Source organism: Manacus candei, unplaced genomic scaffold (assembly GCF_025592945.1).
Source record: "Manacus candei isolate 608988 ecotype Guabito, Panama unplaced genomic scaffold, ASM2559294v1 h1tg000003l, whole genome shotgun sequence".
In the NCBI taxonomy this organism is placed as follows: Eukaryota; Metazoa; Chordata; class Aves; order Passeriformes; family Pipridae; genus Manacus; species Manacus candei.
The window spans coordinates 17,280,463-17,300,049 of record NW_026138051.1 but is presented as its reverse complement, the minus strand read 5'-3'; the positions used below and the strand labels follow the sequence as shown (position 1 = coordinate 17,300,049).

The 19,587-nt window shown below is 44.3% G+C and overlaps 1 protein-coding gene across 3 annotated transcripts in view; it reads left to right on the top strand.

The window, feature by feature from the left end:
- Positions 1-18,414, top strand: part of LOC127470558 (calpain-5-like) — a 54,018-nt gene extending 35,604 nt beyond the window's left edge. For all 3 annotated transcript variants that reach the window (XM_051786223.1, XM_051786203.1, XM_051786213.1), the window contains exons 7-14: positions 844-1,037; positions 2,652-2,729; positions 3,908-4,103; positions 5,817-5,939; positions 8,548-8,750; positions 9,528-9,649; positions 16,074-16,210; positions 16,809-18,414. In XM_051786223.1, coding sequence (XP_051642183.1) covers positions 844-1,037; positions 2,652-2,729; positions 3,908-4,103; positions 5,817-5,939; positions 8,548-8,750; positions 9,528-9,649; positions 16,074-16,210; positions 16,809-16,991 — 1,236 coding nt within the window. In that variant the 3' untranslated portion in view covers positions 16,992-18,414. The remainder of the gene's footprint in view (positions 1-843; positions 1,038-2,651; positions 2,730-3,907; positions 4,104-5,816; positions 5,940-8,547; positions 8,751-9,527; positions 9,650-16,073; positions 16,211-16,808) is intronic.
- Positions 18,415-19,587: the final 1,173 nt, after the last annotated feature.

The window sequence follows — 19,587 nt, the reverse complement described above, 5'->3', positions numbered from 1 at the left end:
GCCTGGCCCGTGTTGCTCAGAAGCAGCATTGTGCTGGCTTTCTAAAGGGCCAGTCCTTCAAAGCAACTCCAGCATCTTTATATGATACTGCTTTTCTGGGTTTAGATTAGGAGATTTGGATGCATTAAATGAAATTGTCGTATTTTTCAGAACTTGACAATTTTTATGTATTCTTAGATCAGCTTCTGGTCAGGCCTAGGTCATCCATCAGGACAGTTTACTGCTTGATCACTGCTGGAAACTAGGCTGCTTGTGTGAAGTTCATGAGGAGCAAACCCAGCTCCTAAATAAACCTGCAGATCTGCCCGTTGCCAAGTAAGAGAGGTACAGGACAGGTTTGAAAAATGGATAGAAAAATTTATTGCCTGTGATCTCTATTTTTATCTACCAGCAGTAGTTCTTCTGGGATATCAAATTGACTCCAACACAGAAACAGCCACTGGACTCATGAGCTCAATTCTTAGGCCCTACGGAGTGTCCAGTTGAGGATACCACTGGACAACCTGAGCACAGTCACCAATATCCAGAAGAGTAATTTTGTAAAGATTACAAGATTTTGGAATTCTTTAACTCTTGAGGCCAGGAAGAGACAAAATGGCTGTAGCAGGCAGGATTCCCCTAAGCTCTGGGTTTCTGCCTGGTAGGAATTGTCCAGCAATATCCTGCACAGCACCAGACCAGTGAGCCATTATGAGCCCCAGTGCTGTTATTTTCCTGGACAGTCAAATCACTTGGGAAGGGAATGGAAAACAAGCCTTCCTTGTCTTGCCCCTTGAGCTTGTAGCTCTTGAGTCCCTCAGTGATGTGAGTTCTACTTTTTAATTGTCATTCTTCATGCTCCAGGTGTCCTCTGGCCGTGCCAGTGAGGTGGAGACAGAGATGGGGCTTGTTGTTGGCCATGCCTACTCGGTGACTGGAATTCGGAAGCTGCGCCTTGGAGAAAGGCTCGTGTTCTCTTTTAAGGCAGAAAAGCTGTTCATGATCAGGCTGAGGAATCCCTGGGGAAAAAAAGAATGGAACGGTGCTTGGAGCGACAAGTAAGTGCTGCAAATCCAGTGTCAAAGGAATGAAACTGTGCTGGGGCCACTGGATGTGAGATACGTGGTTAAACACTGTTCAGACACAGCCATCCTCAGTGACAGCTGAACCTCTGTGCCATCTCCCCCCAAGCAGAGCATTCCCTGACAAAATGAGCACATGCTGGAGGAGCTTACGGCTTCCTGGACCTTAGTTTGCTGTATACACCATTGTTCTGGCACACTTGGCACACGGGCTGAAAAACAGCCCACAATTAAGGAGATGAGTCAAGAATGTGAGGCTTGTTCCCAGCTTCACCACTGAGTTTGTCTGTGACTCAGTTTCTCGTCTGTAATCGCCAGCTGCTGGAGGTGCCATGAGTCTTTTATTCTTAGATAATTTAAGTGATTGGTGAAAAATGCTGTAAAATTGCTACATTTGTGATTTCTTGAATTATTTTCTAATGAATATTCATGTGGTCTTAGCAGTCCCCTCTACAAGCAACAGAAATGATCGCTGGAGGGGATATATTCCATCACAGGTGATTTGTACATGAAAAACGTGTTACAGTTCGTATTAATTTCTTACATCCTATATTTTAGCTAGCAGAAATCTATTACTTTCAAAGAGATTGGTCCAGGTGAAATGCAAAGAATGCACAGAAGAGCTACTGTGTCTTTTTTTAACTTAAACCCTTGGGCTTCTCCACTGGCTTGTGTGTCTTGACACAGCTGCCACTCATGCCAGTGGAAGCACTGAGGATTCTGAGGTTGGACCATGGCTTTTGGCCTCACAGAATTAAACTGACAATTTCCAAATGGGTTAAGAAAATGTCTGTTATAGTAAACAACCTCCCTTCCCTCCTGCCAACCACCTTCAACTTTAGCCTCCAAGTACTTTTGGAAAGGGAATGAGGAATTGTGGCTCTGTTTGTCCAGTGTAAGACATCAGGGAAGGGGCTCACGCAGCCTGTTGTTGGATTTCAGCACGAGTGATGTGTTTTGGGTCTGTGCTCCCCTGCAGTCAGTGGAAGAGGCAGGTGCCTGCAGGGGCCAAGGCAGAGCACTAAGCTCATGCAGGCAATGAGGTGTCTGTGCAGTGCAGTGTTCCTCTGGAAACTGGACACTAGGCTCATGCTCCAGCAGTTTCTTCTCAAAGGCTCTCTGGGGAAATCTCAGGCCTGTTTATTAAGGTGATTAAAAGACAAAGAGAATACACTGGTCTAAGTGAAGAATCCAATAATCTCCTGAGGAGAACCAGATTTCATTTGAAGGGCCTTCAGGGAATGGATTCAATCTCCTATGACCTTCCAAACCAGCTGTTTAAGTGTTTAAAGCATCCTAATGGAGAGTGTAATAAAGGAAATCAATAAGGTTCTGCTCTAGTTGTGCCAATTTCCCATTAATCTCTTCCTTTTTTAGTAGCTTTCAAATCAATTAATGGTTTAAAACTCCTCCTGCAAGCCTCACATTTTCTTCCTGAATATCATCTGCCTTTTCAGTACTCTGATGTTACTTTCAAAACAAGGGGCCATGAGAGATTTTTACTTCTAATTTTTTTCCAAGTGAGAGCATTTAATTTATTAATCATCTTTGTTGTTCTCTTTTTTTAATTCTTTTTTTCCCCCCTTTTAGTTCTGAGGAGTGGAAGAAAGTCAGCGATTCAGAACGCAAGAGCTTAGGGCTCGTTCTGGAGAATGATGGGGAGTTCTGGTGAGTAGCAGAGATGTGAAGGGTTTGGAGACACTAGCTACAGTGAGTAATAAATCTGCCATTTAATAGCTGCAAAACAATTTTCCCAAATGAATAAGATTATCCAGTCCTGGCACAAGCTCTGTTTCTTTTAAAGTCTCAAGGGATGAGAGAGAAGAATAGAAAAAACAGATTAAAAACTAGTAGAACAAAATTAGTAGCTCTTAGTAAATATAAGTTTCAAATGCCCTCGAATTCTATTACCTATATTTAGGACATTCACTCAGAATCCAGACAACACATGCTGGTTTACATGACAAAATTCCAGGTATTGAACACACAATCAAACCTGTTCACTGACTGCTGTGCCTGAGTTATCTATAAATATAATTGCAGCCAATGAATTTTGATATTTGTTGGTGTTTTCCAGCACGGGCATGAGGAGCGTTCATTATCTACAGAATCTCTAAAATCCTATTAATTTTCACTTTGCCTAAAGACCAAATACTTAGTCCAGCAACTTCTTCGGTAGATTGTCAATACTGCATCAAGTGTGCTGGCAGTGCTTAGTATGAAAAGCCTTCTGCTGGCTTTGTCAGAACTGGCAACCTCAGAGTTTGGCTCTGGGCCATTAATAAGCCAAGGCACGATGGCAGTTCAGAGATCCCAAGCTGTTGGGGGAGGTGAATGTTTTTTAACTGCCCTGCAATCCAGCCTGTTGCTTCAGCAGGCACAGGTTGCAGCAGTGAGATGGTGCTACATAAAAGCTGTGTCCAGAGCACAGAGATTTGAGTTGTGCTCAAGGACAGATGTGATGATAAGGACCGTAATAATGAAGAGTGGATCATGCTTTGGTTGCAGGTGATCTCTTTTGCCTTTGCAAAATATATGTTACCAAACCCAGCTTGGTAGATACAACCTGTCCTCTAGGCTTAGGAGATGCAACAGAACAGATCCAGACCTGACCAAACACATAATAAGTGATATTTCTCTAAATTAAGCTCTAAGAGTGTGTGACTGTGGCTTCACAAGTATTTCCACATGCAGAGCTTCCCACTGAATCAGTTTGTCCTCTGGACAGCTGAGCAATGCCTCCTTTTAAATTACTGGAAGATTTTGTGTGTTATTTTGGCTCTTTGCATGAGTATCACAGTTTATTTTTAAATAAGCCACTACTTTCCTGGTGTCCCATGGAACAGGATGACGTTTGAGGACTGGTGTAAGAATTTCACAGATGTGGACATCTGCCGGATTGTGAATACCTCCTACTTCAGCATCCACAAGACCTGGGAGAAGAAAATGATGCATGGGGCTTGGACAAAAAATTCAGAACCCCTGCTAAATCGCTCTGGTGGCTGCTTTGATAACAGAGAGACCTTCCTTCAGAATCCCCAGGTGGGAACCCCTGGATTTTGTGAGGCTTGAGCTGAGGCTTCTGAAGTATCCACCCATTTGGGAGTTGGCAGTGAGTACTTGGCAAAAAACCTGATTGCCAGTGTCTGTCTCCTGGGAGTGTGCTGTGCTTCAGTGATTTCTGTGAAATCTCTCAGTAGTTGAGATATTTGTTTGGGACTGATTATGTTTGGGGCTGATGAGTCAAACACACCAGGATTACTGACATCCTTCCTGGACTTCTTTTAGTTTACCAGTTGTAGAAAAGCAACGAGTCTGATTTTCCAATGACAGAGCTTCATTCATTTAACACCCTTAAACAGCCTGAGGATTTGATCCACTGTATTTAGTTAGTATTCCTTGGCATTAATCTAAGATTCTGAAAGTATCTGGTCTCTTACCCAAGCTCACCCTCTCATCAGCATTTCAGAATTTTCCATGTCTCATCCTACCTGGTAATTTCAAGCTATTCAGTTTATCCATTCATCCATTCCAACTCCATTTCTCATCTTCCTGCCCTTCTCCATGTGGTATGTTTTCATCCCAGCACATGCAAATTCAGGCATAAAACTTCCATTACTGTCAATGAGAGCTGAGCACTTACTGTGTTAGTCATTACTTTGAAAATTGACCTTTCTCTCTAGATTAATTAAAGATGGTTTTGTATCTGCTTCTCTGCACTTTCAAGGGAGGTTTCTGCCTGCACCCCTCTGTTTTAATAGCAGGATACTGGGCAGTGCAGCCTCTGCTCTTCAGATCAGGAGTGAATCTCAGACTCCCAGCTCATCCTGCCATGTAGGTGTAGATGCAGAAGCAGTTCTTCACTGCTCTGTCTTCTGTCAGTGCCTTATTCCCAGAGGTGTTCCCCTGTATGATTCTGGATGTATTCCAAGTGCTTGTCTGAGTCTCATTTGTAAGTGTTTAGCTGCCACAGAAAACAATATATACACATTACAGTTCAGTGCATGCCTGATGCAATGGAAGTCCTTTTTATTCCATTGTTATCTCTGGGCTAGTTGATTAAAAGGCTCTTTATAGCAATGCTGGAACACAATTGTATTATCTGCCATTATAAATTACTGTGGCACACCCTACCATAATCTAGAGACAATTCCTGTCCGTCCTCCCTGAGTGAAACGCCTGACACTGAGGCCTTCTGTAGAGCTTACCTGTACAGAGAGGGATTGTGACACTTCCAGTCCCTTTTGATAAGGGAATTTAAGCCAAATATAAGTGTATTCCTACAGACACCTGCTGGCTTTTAGATCGTTACCCATTAAGACAGCTGAAATGTCCTCAGAAGTAAGATCACAGTTGCAGAGCTCTCATCAGACCAAGAGAGCTCTCTTGGTTCCTCTTGTTCCCCTCCTGTACCTCCATTTGCCCTGGAACACTCTGATCAGGTAACACTGCATATGGTTCAACAGAGACATGAATTAAAATGTTCCTTACTAGGTGTTGCAGCATATTCTCCCTTGTCCTATCACTAGGATTACATTTTCAGTGTCTTTGATACTTTTGATTTAAAGATCCTCACTATTAGCATTACTTTTCAGCTGGGAATTGCTGGGAATACCTGTTATATGAAGAACTCTCCTCCCATCCCCAAATACATTTCTATTTGCCTCACTGGATGCACATATTTCCTTGGTGATGGCTTTATCCTCAGTATCCTGGGGCATTTTTAACAGCTCACTCTCTTCTCTCTTCTCTTAGTACATCTTTGATGTCAAGAAGACTGAGGACAAAGTGTTGGTCTCGTTACAACAGGAGGATCGCCGCAAATACAAGAAAGAAGGGAGAGGAGACAGCATCCCAATTGGCTTTGAAATATTCAAGGTAGGCAGCCACCTGCACTCCTGGTGCAGAGTTTGTTCAGTCCTGCTTCACCCTGGCCATGAGATCTTTGGCAGACAGAGCCACGATCCCCGTGGTGTCTGGCTCTCCACTCAACACGAACTTCGCATGGGCACTGCAATCCACCAGCAGAGCTGACATTAGACAGACTATTGGAACTAAATTGAACTTAGTTCAGTTCAAAGTCTATTTGAACTAAAGGAACGTAAGTAATTTTTCCCTTTTGTAAAAGAATGTTAAGTGCTTTTCCTACCCCAAGCTTTCAAGAGAAAGGCAAAATAGTATTAATGTTTGAAACATGGAGGGGTGTTTTTCTCCTTCTCACCAAAGGCTTCTGCCTCCATTTCATCAGCAAATACAGCTAAGTGAATGAGGTTGAAAAGACTGCCATTTTTCTGTTGCCACTTAGAAAAAAGAATGTTTTCAAAAGCTGGAGTAGTGAGTGGGAAATCAATATATGGGAAAAGGAACCACAGGGATCCCAAAAGGTAATTTAATTGCACTCTCAGGGCAAATTGATTAAAATGAAAATACCTGGACTTGAGAAGGAAGGAAGCAAAGAAACAGCTATTTTTCTGATTTTTTTACTGAGGATTTGGATAAATCCTATCATCTGCTGCTACAGTTAGTGGGACTACACTATGGTTCTACTGTAAAAAAATGTCAATTTTAAACAGTCAGTTAGAGCTGCTGACATCTACATTACACCTATTCATTTGAAAATCACCTGTTAACCACAGATATTGAAAAGTGTCATTACAGAAAGTGGCATAATTTACCTTGCCTTGCTCATGCCTGTATATCTAATTTGGAAAGGCTTGGAAAAGAAAATCACGCCTTCAGAAAAGTATCTATCTTTACTTCTGTTAAATAAGTTTTCTATTTCAAAAATGTTCTAACCCACCAGGCTCATTAACAAGACTAAAGGCCTTGGGAAGAGAACTGCCAGAAAAGAATGTAGGGCTGCCTTTGCCCTCAAGAGCTGCTTAAGAAATAGGTTTATATTTTAACTGTGTTGTGGCAAATACCAGTCCCCTGGAGAGGATGTTAATAGTTAAGCACAACTTCAGGGCTTAGAACAAAACATAAATGGTTATTTTGTGGTTTGTTTTTTTTTGTATTCAGAAAAGGGGCAACGAAAATACGGGTGTGTGCACCTGGATTGAGAGCCTGCTGTGAAAGGCTGGAATGCTCTCTCCATCCTAGAGAAAGGAGGCAGAGGAATCTCAGCCTGTCTGAGACACCCAAAGGTCTCCAGAGAACTTGGTGGTTGTTCTCACTGGAGTCTTGGTCTGCCAGGGAGTGGTGGGGGAGAGAAGCCTCTGAAACATGAAGTCCAGCAGGTTTCTATAGCCTCAGAAACCTTCCTGGCACTTCCCCTGTGTGTGGGGGGAGACTGTTTTTTGCACAGTAATGCCGTTTTTCAGAGGTGCTGGGTTTTGTAAAGCCATTTAGGCTTTTGGGGAGTGCTTTGGGGGCACCCCTGCTATGAGTGAGGCCTTCTCGAGGTAGTGGTGGGTGTGTGTGCAAAGGGCCGCCTTTGACGCAGGACATAAACATCACATGCCCGAGATTCACCCCTCGGGCCTCCACAAACGTAACTTCCTGGGCTATGGCCTCCTCCCCTCAGCCTTGTTTTCAATCCCCTGGCAGGAGCCTTCCACAGCTCTCTACAGTAGCAACGTTTTAAAGGCAAATAAAAAAGTCCAATTTCTCAGGGGCACTGGGGTGCCCATCTGGGCTGTCTCTGCCACAGCTTCAGTGGGTGAAAAAACATTTGCCAACCAATTTGCCTTTGTTGCACGTTGTGTTTTCCGGCCATGAAAGGCTGTGTGATGTTGATGCCAATTTGTGCCCCAAAGAAGGCGCGGAGAAACTGCTCAGAGACAGAATTTTCAGTCTATGAGCAGGAGGTATTTATTTTCACGGCTGGGGAGCAACCAGGTCGCCCTGGACAAACTGCTCCGTCGAGAAACTTACAATTGAGCTTTTTATACACTTTTTGCCAAGCAATTGCATCACATATTATGAATATTCATTACACTGCAACATATACTTTTAATATTCATAACAGGCGGAGTTAGAGGCGTGGTCTTTAATTTGGGGAGAACTTTGGTGGTCGTTCCTGTCCTACTTCATCATGAACTCAGTGTCCTTTCATCATCATCTTCATAAACTTTTGAACCTTCCCTAATTTGGGTAGTTTCCTTGTGCGTTTGGCAGGGATTTTCAGTATCTGGCAAGAATACCTGATTTCTTGACTTGTCCCTTTTCTTATCCCCCTTTGTTTTCTTCCATATGTCCTTTTTTGTGTGTGCTAGCATTTCTAGTTCTTCCCGTTCATGCTCATGTTCCCTCATGTCAGAGTGTCCTGTATTCTAGTGAATTTATTGCCTCTGCTATTTCTTAATACTAAGTTTTCTATGCCTTGCTCAAAACCTGCATCTTGTGTTAACTCTCTCTAATCCTCACATTGCTCTACTAAATTCACTTGCCGGGTTTTACCTGGCTTCAATGTGCAGGGAGAATCCTGCCTGTTAGCACTGCTATCCCTCCTTCCATTAATCCCTATCCTGCCCTGTGGCTGTAGGTGGAGGATAACAGAAGCTATCGGCTGCACAAGCTCACTGTGCAGGAGAGAGTGGCCACGTCTCTGTACATCAACACACGCACTGTCTTCTTGAGGAGGATCCTTCAGCAAGGCCGCTACGTCCTCATCCCAACCACCTACCATCCGGGCATCGCCACAAAGTTTATCCTGAGGCTCTTCACAGACGTGCCATCCAAACTCAGGTAGGCTGCACCCACAGCTACAGGAGATCTTTGCTAGCACTCACTGGCTGCACCTCCTTGGGACTGGTTGCCTGGTTGTGCTCAAACGCCCCTGACTCACTCGTTCATATTGTTCCAGAATAGGCCAGGGCTTGAGACGGTCAGGTCACCTCTGGGAATCTCCAGATCACTGGGGTTTGTACATGGTCAGGACATTTTTAGTTAGGGACCTCATGGACAATTCAGTTTGTGTCTTTTGAATTTTTAGTTTGGCTTTTGCGGTGGCCTCAGTTGCAGGTCAGAACGCCGAGCACTGGTGTTCATGTTTACAGCTGATATTGTTTGTTTCTGGGACCATCTCCTTTGAAACCAGTGGTCGCTGTGAGGGTAAAACCAGTGTTTCATGAAACCAGTCCCACTGAATTTTTTTCTTGCTATGATACTATCTTCAAATATTTAAAGGGTTTTTTTCACCCCATTTACTGCCACATCTTATAGAAACTTCAGAGAAATGAAGTAAGGAGAATGTGTAAATAGAACCCCCATGCAGTCAAATGCACACTGCTGACATTTGTGCTACACAATAAAATCAAGCTGTGCAAAGTTAATGCGATTTTGCTTTACTTTGGTTTTCTCTATTTTTATTTCTCACATCTGTCATTTCTCCACCACAGAATTGCAAAATGGCAGATGAGGAAAAAGTACGAATCTCATGTTCTAAAAATGCTGAATTTCCACAACACTTGATTGTTTACTTGATGTTCTTCTGCTTCAGTTGCTTTTCCCACTATTTTTCAGGGAGCTGAAGGCAGATAAGCCTAAAATGACATGTTGGAGTCTTCTTTGTGGCTACCCACGCAGAGTCACCCAAATCAAAGTTCACTCTGCAGAGGGTTTACAGAAGCAAGACAGATCAGGCGGTAAGTGGAAAGTGAACCTCGAAGAGTGGAAGGGGCTTTCCAGTCCTCTAAAGATTATTTGATACATAAGCAGTCAGAAATTATACAAACAACTGAGGATTTATGGGATTTTTTTTCATCATGTTGTAAAATCTACTCCAGAGGAGAGATAAGATGAATATGGGGATGCAAAACAGCAACTGTTACGTCCTGGCACCCACTGAGTGGTGACTGAATGTACTTTTCACTGGGAAAGCCACTTTCTGTCAAGTGTGGTTGTCTCTGTGGGAAGAGATGCAGAAAATGGACTCAGTTCATATTTCTTGGTAATTTTCTTGAAAAACAAGAGCCACAAACACCTCAGCCAAGCACGATGAGGTTTGGCTCACTGTTCTCAACCAGGCAGGGTGGATGGGTGAAACCAAAGGGGCTTTATGTGACAAGAGCAGCAGAGCAGTGCATTGGAAAGAGTCAGCATGTTCCTGCCCTGTGATGGACTTTTTAATTTTTAAGAATGGATTTTTCTGCTTTTAAAATTCCTTAAACATTTTTCTCTAATGTTCCCTTCAGTAAAACAACCAAAGCCAATTTTCCACCCTTGGCATTGCACAGTCTTTAGCACAATTACAGAGCTGACAAGATCCAATAGGAACCAATTGCCTGTAGATGCCAAAGACCAGGCTTCAGCTCAGAGCGCTGTGGGATTTGGTGCATCATGACACAGACCCTCAGGAACATACACACAGTGTGTAATAGATATTTTAACCACACCATAGTCAAATACCTTTAGGACCCAGTACTATCACACACGGTCAGGTTGAACTGAAACATATTCTTCCACTTTGGTTTCAACAACCAGTGTTGGGCTGATGATTACCTTGACAGAACTGAAAAGGTGTGGAAAGAACAGTCTGTTGGAAATGGACCCAGAGGTTTCCTGTTGAAACCTAAGCAAAATTTCTGCTTGATTATTCTATCTGCTGAAAAAGTGAATAATTGGATCAAGTGATACTATTTGGGAATTAGTATTCAATCCATCAAGTGGCTGAAGAAATATCAGTCTATCATTGTAAATTTTTTCTGAAGTGTTTCCATTTCCCTGTGTGAAACACTGTGCCAGTTTTAAATCTGTCAGAAACATACAGGGATGTGAACACAAAACCTAGATGAATCTTATTGTTTGACATTGAATAAAACTTCACCACAAAAAGTTAAAATACTTTCTTTTTGTATCAACATAAAGCTTTCAAGTAAAAGCCTTTGCCTCTTTTCAGCCTGAAATTCCAAATCTCATCCATTCAGAGAGCTCTGAAGGAGAGCTGAGTTACTTCACTTCAGTGGCTTCCCCATTATCTTGAATTCTGCTGTGAAATCCCTGTTTGACTCTTTCTTTATTAGCCTTTTTTTCTCTGTGTCTCCAACTCATGAAGTACTCACAAAACACCTTTATAGATTGTCTTGGAGAATGCCACATCTTGTAGCAACTTCAGAGAAATGAAGTAGGGAGAATGTGTAAATAGAACCCCCATGCAGTCAAATGCACACTGCTGACATTTGTGCTAGACAATAAAAGCAAGCTGTGCAAAGATCAGGGTAATGTCCATACCTGGCACACTGCCTTCTAAGGGCACCTTGCTGGGAAACTTGGCAAAGCTTCTGATTGATACTAAAGTCCATTTTTGGTAGCAGAAAAAACTGGGTATGGTAATGTTTCTCACTTTGTTTGTTTAATAGATCAAAAGATTGGATATAGAAATTTCTTGAAACATACTGATTGTAAACTTAGACTAGAAATTAATGTGTCCAGGGACAGGAAATATCCCACATTCCAAGACTGCTTCCTAGTATTGCCACAGAAGAATGGAACTCCTGGTCATCCCTAATCTCCTCTCTGACTTCTTTGGATCCACATCTGGACTCTCTTCCATGCTTACTTTAAGAAGAAACAGCACCCAGGAATTTGGAAAAGTCACATGGGTAGTTACTATAATACTGGCCTTACCTGCTGGTCTTGGAGCATTTCCTGATGGGAACTAGATTTAAAAATCAACAGCAGTCCCCTGTCTAGCTAGCACTGTGAGATGAGGGAAGAGACCACACAGCACTTGCCACTGGGAGTGACAAGGAGAGGTTTGCTTTCAGATTAGGCCCAGTCAATATGTTTATTCAAGCAGAAAACAGGTAGATGAAGTGGCTGTGTCCTCCTGCTGCTAGGAGGACCTCACACAAAGGTTACTCATTTTCTGGTACAAAGGTTGTTGGCAACTTGTTTCTAAGAGAGCTGCTGTGTTCCAGTTAGTCCCACTGCATTTCACCAGGGCTTCCTGACTCCTGCGCCTTCTGATCGGCAGCATCTCAGCTCTCCAGCTGCCTCTTTCCTTGTGCTCAGTCTCTGTCACCTGTCAACCGTGTTCTGCCTTGGCCAGCCACCTGCCTGGTTTGTCACTGTCATCCCTTAGCATAGAGAGAAGACAAACCCTGGTGATAAAGGAGGAGAGATAAAGGAGAGCTTCATTCTGGAGCTTCTGAGAACTGAGACTGGCATTCCATCTGAATAGGGCAAAGTGCCCTGAAAACTTCAGGATGTCTCTAAGTATTGGGGTATGCAGATGCAGAAAGAGCAGCCTGAACAGAGAATCAAGGATTTGAGACTTGAGTGCACTGTTCTTCACATAAGCCCATCACTGTCATCTGAGAGTTGTGCCTAGCACAAATTTCTAAATAGCTACATAAACAAAGCTGGAAGAGAATGAGAATTGCACAGCCAGTGCTGGTTCATAAACTGTTTGTCATCAGAGCCCTCTTGCTGGCCAGAGGAAGGTTATTTAATCTTTATTTTAAATGTATATTGGAAAGCTCCTCCTTGGTGCCATCACTGATCCATTGCCCTGTCCAGAAAAAATAATGGATGGTTTGCTGTTGTAAAGAATAGTGGATGGATCTAACTGCCCAGACTCAATCCTTAATGCACACAGGCTGCTCCTCGTGGAGGTACCTCTCCAAGTTAGCTTGTTCTGAAGTGGATCTAGCTGTTTATGAGCCAAACATAGTGGCAGATCTGCAGGATGATAAGGAAATTCTGGGTGCTCGGAGGTTTTCTGTCTCATTTCCAAGCCTGTTTTAAAAATTGCTGTCGCTACTGCCTGTCATACCTTTTTCCCAAGAGTTTCTCTTCGAGAAACCTTTTGCATTTTAAGTCTCCTTGCTGAAATTCTGTGTTGAATTTTCATGTTTAATTGTTTTTCACTACTTCTGTTCCAAACTGAGTGTTGCGATCCTCGGACAGGCCTGTGACTGACCTGATAAGCAGAGAATATGGTACCTTTTGTTGAAGCTGCCTTTGGAGCAGCCTGAGAAATAGAAGGAAGGAGAAGCTAAGACTCACCAGCAGGAGGCAAAACAACCCAGAGCAGTGCTTGTGTCTCAGCACTGTGTCTACTCTGTTTGTTCGATGCCCTTTCCAGTGACTGTGTCAGAGCTCTCCGTGTACCAGTAAAAGCAATTCAGCTGGAGAGGAGTGGGAATGCCTCTGGAAACTTTTTCTCAAGAATGTTTTCTAGAAAGCTTTTTGTTTTGGTACAGTGCAGAAGAATGTGGATGTTAGATCCTCACTGCAATTCTCAAGAACTCAAGCAGCCTTAGACTACTGATCATGGATTTCTTTAAGCTTTAGAGATGTCATCGTTGTTCAGGTGTTTCTGGCTTTTACAAATTCCAGCTTTTTCCTTCACACTTTTCTTTTGTACAACTTCCCAAAGCAGCAGTATGGCCAGGACTGAGGTGAGAGAGCTGTTACACACAATGTAGTGTTCAGGGCATAGCTGGAGCCATATGTGTGCCTGAAAACTGAACCCAGCCCTCCTTCCACTGCCAGGGCAGTTGCCAGAGTAGCAGCTCCAGTTGTTTTCATTCCCAGCTCATGGCCAACACTAGGATGTTGCTTTTCCATGTGAGCAGCCCTTTCTGCTTTATCTCTGTCCTGTAAATAAATCAGCCATAGCAGAGAACATCCCTTGTCTCATCCCCCATATGCCTCTCTTCCATTTCTTCCTTTTGTTCTGGAACTGGAGTCAGTAATCCTAATATAACTGACCATTCAGCCCTGCCATCATGGGGTCATGCTGTGCAGGAACCTTTTGTGTTCCTCTTCTGCCTCCCTCCATTTCTTGAGCTCTTGCTGAGAATTTGAATGTTTTTCAAATAATATCTTTTCCTTTCACTTACCTACTCCCTCATCCATTCAGCAGATACACCTGTCACCTCTTTATGCTCTGTGTCCTTTCCCCAACCCTCCTTATGCCCTTTATCTCTTAGTTACTCTTAGTGATCGGATGTTGCTCTGCTCTTTGCCCTCAGACAAAGCAGTTGACACCATTGGGGTGACATGCAAGACCCAATTTTATTCAGACCCATTTTCCCAACTGCTTAGCAAAGAGGGCAGCTTTTCCATCCCTGATCCCACTGCGTGGTGCCACCCCATGCCCCAGAGCTAAATTCACACGTTCAGTGACACAGAAAGTACTTGCCTATCAGAGAAGCCAATACTCTGTCACCTGCTACAGAACTGTGAGGTGTTGTCAGCATAATGGGCCTGGGGCAGGTCTGGCCAGGTGTGACCACAGTGCAGCATACGGAAAAATCTGTGTCTTGTACAGGGAAGTGACTCCCTCTGGTTTGGATGCAGCTGCTTTGTGGTTTGTTTGTGTGAGGTGTTGGTATTTGTTCTTGTAAATGAGTGATGTGTTTGAGGAAAATCATCCTGGGTATGGATTGTTAAAAAACTAAAGCTGCCTTAGTGCTGTCACTCCAGCGGTGGCATTTGCAATTAGATGGTGACAAAATGTGTGTAAGAAATGTGTAAGAAACTATTGTGAGCCTGACTTACTCTTACACGCACTCAGTGGTTTTATTTAAAATCTGTATATAAGAAGTAGCAACGTATGTAAAAACAGGTATGCTGTCGTTAACAACAGGAATGGACAGGAGATAGTTGTGTTGAAATACAAAAAATGGTATTGCCTGTGTCTAATTAGAAGTTAACTAAAGAGTGGAATGGCCCATTCTATTTGAGGATAAAGATAGGCATTTCCAAATTGGTTCTTGCTCTTTACTGGAAGGGAAAGAAAATATCAACATTAATAATAAATAAAAATGCTCAGTGTAAAAACAACAAAGCATTTCTAGAAGGTTAAATAATCTCAGTAGGTCAGGTGTGATTCAAGTGTAATTTAAAATATTAACTAGACCTATCATAGTTGTGGTAACATAAACTTTAGAATTACATCAATCCAAATGACAGAACTGAATAGATTGTCTCAGGTTTATGGGAATGAAATGACAAACTGGGGAGGATTTGCTTTGACAGTTTTCCACAGAAAACTTTCTTGAAACCAGTGCACTTGTAGAAAATGTGTTTGTATTTTGACAACATTTTGCTTTCTCGAAGAGAAACTGCTTCTTGAAAACTACCTCCTAACACTAACGCTCATATCTGAGTACAAGAGACAGCACTTTCTTTCTAGCTTGGCAGTCTAAGGGTGGCCACTGACGTGTGCATTCAGGGACCTAAAAGCATTTCCGTGCAGTTCCTGTCCTTACCCTACACAGGAATTGTGGAAGATGAACAGATTTTACCTTTCATTTTGGCCAAGGCACCCAGAACTTCATATCAGATGTCATGTGCACAGATGCATTTTGGCTGTCACATCTTAGAGCAGTGTCGGGAAGCTCAGAGACTCACTTTGAAAACTTCCTGTTAGATGAGCCAGGAGGATGCACAGCAAGGGAATGTGGGAAGATCATGATCCCTGTCTAGGAGTGAGCTGGTTTCACAGCAAATGGGGCCTGCTTTCCAGCTCTGAGCACCCAGTTGCTGCTAGAATGAAAGAGATGGAGTTGTTCATTCTGGAGAAGAGAAGGCTCCAGGGAGACCTTAGAGCCCCTTCCAGTACTCAAAGGGACTCCAAGAGAGTTGGAGAGGGACTTTGGACAACAGTTTGGAGTGACAGGACAAGAGGGAATGGCTTCCCACTGACAGAGGGCGGGGTTAGATGGGATATTGGGAAGAAATTCTTCCCTGTGAGGGGGGTGGAGCCCTCACACAGGTTGCCCAGAGAAGCTGTGGCTGCCCCATCCCTGGAAGTGTCCAGGGCCAGGTTGGATGGGGCTTGGAGCAACCGAGTCTAATGGAAGGTGTTCCTGCCCATGGCAGGGGCATGAAACTGAAACCAGATGGTCTTCAAGGTCCCTTCCAACCCAAACCATTCCATGATTCTGTGTTTTCACCTGGGCAGGTAACAGTGGCTGTAGCGTGCTCCGGTTCCCTGTTCCTGTGCTCAGTAGCAGCAGTGCTGTGAGGCACAGGAGGGAATTCTCTCCTGGGTTTCTGGGCAGGTCTCAGCTGCCATTCTTTGTCCTAAGAACTGTGCTGCTGTTTGTGTTTTAGGAGCAGATCCCTATGTGCTTGTCAAGTGTGAGAACCAAAATGTGCGCTCCCCTGTGCAGCACGACACGACCAGTCCCGTCTTCAACACACAAGTGATTTTTTACAAGAAGAACATTGACAGTCCTATCACAATCCAGGTGAGACAAACCACACAGGACAGGCCGCTGAGGGCAGGAAGGGGAGCACAGCAGCATCACTGGGCTTCACCTGTGCCAGCTCTTCCTTTGTATGACTGATACCCAGGAGCGAAGTGTGAGAATCTCTGCTCCCCTCAGTGAGTTATGCCTGGAGCTGTTCTGCTGATTCTCCAGTCTAAGTCTGCTCCATAAACACCAGCTGATGGCACTTAGGAATCTGAAGGCATATTTCATTCCAAGGCTTTGAAAGAATTTTTGGAATTACCTTTTGCCTTATATGGTACCCAATGAAACAGAGACAAAGAAAAGCCACGTGTTGTCCAGAGTCAGCATTTGAAACAAAACCAAAGGCAAGCTGTGACCTAGAAAGCAAAAAGCTGCATTCACTCCTTATTTGCATAGAGTATGTAAATGAGCATGCAAATCCAGACTCTCCCACATGCTCTCTAGACAATTAGCTAAATTTAGATGTACGCCCACTCCTCACTGCTTTTTCCGGGGGCTAATGGGGGTGACCGTCCTCGAGCACTGCCCTTGCAGATGGAATGTGAGAGCAGCAACACTTCAGCTGGGTTCTTTTCTGTTCCCTTGTCTTTAGGTCTGGAACAGCAACATCCTGTGTGACCAGCTCCTGGGGCAGGCAGTGCTGGCAGCTTCCCCCAGTGACCCCCGAGAGCAGCAGACGCTGCAGCTCCGAGGGAGAGGCGGCCAGGAAGCAGCCGAGGTGCCGGGTCACATCACCATCAAGGTTTTCTCCAGCGATGACCTCGCGGAGCTCTGAGCGCCGGAGCCCCGCAGAGCCAGACAGAGCTGTCACCTCGCAGCAGCGGGACTCGTCTGTGCCTGCCGGGGCGGGGACTCGGGAGCACAGGGTGCACATCATCATAATCGCTTTAAAAAGACAAAGCCCTCAAAACTCTCCGTGTTATCACTGATAATGGGGAGAGAGGCTTTGAAAGAGGGGAAAACACGTATTTATACATATATATGTTCATGATACAGCACATACAGTAGAAGAGGGGCCAGACAAAATGCTAGCAGATAATCTCATTAAGATGTGACCATCTTCCAAGCAGCATCTCTCAGGAGCTCTCAGCACATAAGCTGGAAGCCCATGTGACTGTCCTCACAGTTCCCAGCACATCCTCATCTATTCCCAGCAGTAGGATTGGATGCAGGCAGGAATGGCTCCAGCTCCATGGGCACCTACCAGCAGGTTGGGGGAGTGGCAAGCACAAGGTGGATTTACATCACTCAGTCCTTGTTCACTGCCAGCCTGGATCTGGGGGGGTGATTTTTTCCCCCATAGAGGGATATAAATTTCTCGATGCATTTCAGTGTTATTGCTACAGATCAGATGTTTCTGTTCCGTGATGAACTCAAGGAGTTCAGTCATAGCTCTTGGCCTTAGACCCTGTGAGCCAGGGCAATTAAAACAGAGGGACAGGTCTTGCAGTGGCTGCTTGAACACCACGGCAAATAATAGCTATGTCCACATACAGGCTCTCAGATCAACTTTCTGACTCTTCTCCACCTCAAGCTGATGACTCACAAGTTGGTATCTCTGTCTAAGAGCAGGAAAGGCACCTCACAGTTCAGCTGGGGTTTTGCTCAGAGCACAAATTCACTAATGGGAGCCTCCTAGCTAAGGAAGCTTTGTTTAATCCACATGATGCTAAACATGGAATAACACTCCTTTTCTCTTGTTAGATGGGTAGCACCAGACTGAAAAAGAAGCAAATTAGCTCATGACAAGGACGGGTTTCTAAAACCAAGGTCTTGTGCCCTGGCAGGTGTCAGGTTTCACTCTCAAAATTTTGCTTTGATTTATTGCTGACAAATCCAACATCTTTGATAAAGTTTCACTTGGCTGTCATGGAGAACAGGTATTGTTTCACATTTCCTTCAAAGCAGGGTTCTGGTACAAACTTTCTCTTACGTTCTGCCTGCAGCCTTGTGGCAGGGTTCCCTCACAGCTCTTTGTGTGTGGGCACACTGGGCAGTGACCCTGGCAGTGCAAGAGGCTCGCTGTGTCAGACACTTGGAAGTGGATTTTATACGGCTGCAAATTCTGGTCTGTAAAGAGAAGCTGAAGGATGACTGTTCTGCCTTTTGTACAGCCAGGAAATTTGGATTTCTGTGTATCTCATAACCACTCCGGCCACACTGTGCAACTTTTATAAAATGGCTTCTGATAGCGTTAATGTTTTCAGAAAAAGTTTTTAAGTCTCTTTGGGGCTCCAATAGGATCGCTGCTGTGGTAGGAAAATGCTCTGACACGTTGGAGATGGAATGTAAAGCTATGAACGATGCTACAGTGCCATCAGCTCAGCTGCATGTACCAAGTACCTAAATCCTGCTCTTTTCAAATAGCTTGGGTTCAGGCCATTTAGCACACAGAGTGTTTGTCAGCTATGTGAACTACATGCCCCACAGGCAAGTGAAATTCTCTGTACACTCATGGCTTCAGGGTTGCTTATCCTCTGAAATTTCAGTCTCTGTGTAAGGGTTGTCCCCAGCACCAGCAAGGCAGAGGGAGCATGACCCGCAATTCCTGCTTGTGCACAGCCTGACAAAGAGGGAAGTTTGGGTGATGAGTATGAAAGTTGTGGCTTTTAGGCCTTGGAATTCTGTCAGCTCCAAATATTTCTAGTTTGTCCCCATGGCATAGGGACAGGCAACCTTTGAACTCCAGTACTGCCTGGAGGGAATGGCAGTGCTGGGAGCTGCAGGAGGCTGAGGCCAAGTAGAATGTCTGTACATCTGCATTTATTATTTCTTGGAAGTAGTTGGAACAGACAGGGTTTGCCCATCAGAAGGAGCTGAGTTCCCAAGCTGGGAACACAACTGGCTGTGCTGATTTACAAGGCTTCTGGCTTCCCCAGTGAATCCCAGGTGAAGCAAGGCTGCCTGTTCCCCGCATGATAGCCAAGGCTGGGCAGGGACGATGCCCCCTCACTGTGGGCTCCAGCTCCTAACAGAGCTGGGCAGTATTTTTTAACAACTTGTGGGAAAAACAGGGTTTTTTGGAGGGTGCTGCATTTATGTACATACTCAGGCCACCTTCAGCAGAGAGTCCCTCGGAAATGAAAACGGGGGAAATGGGTGGGAAATGTTTCATTTCGGCCTTTCATAACTTCAATGTGAAGTGACTGAAGCAAAAGGTTTACAAACACATATTCAGGGACTTCTGCCTCCGCCTGCCCCGCTGGCAGCCGCGAGAGGGCGATCTGTATCCATTCACCCACCCATCCTTCCATCCGTCCAGGTAAAACCATGGCCAGGTACCGACGCAACACACACACCGATAAATACAGGGTATCGTTTACAGAAGACATCATACATTATCCTATACACGATATTACACCTCTCTCTAC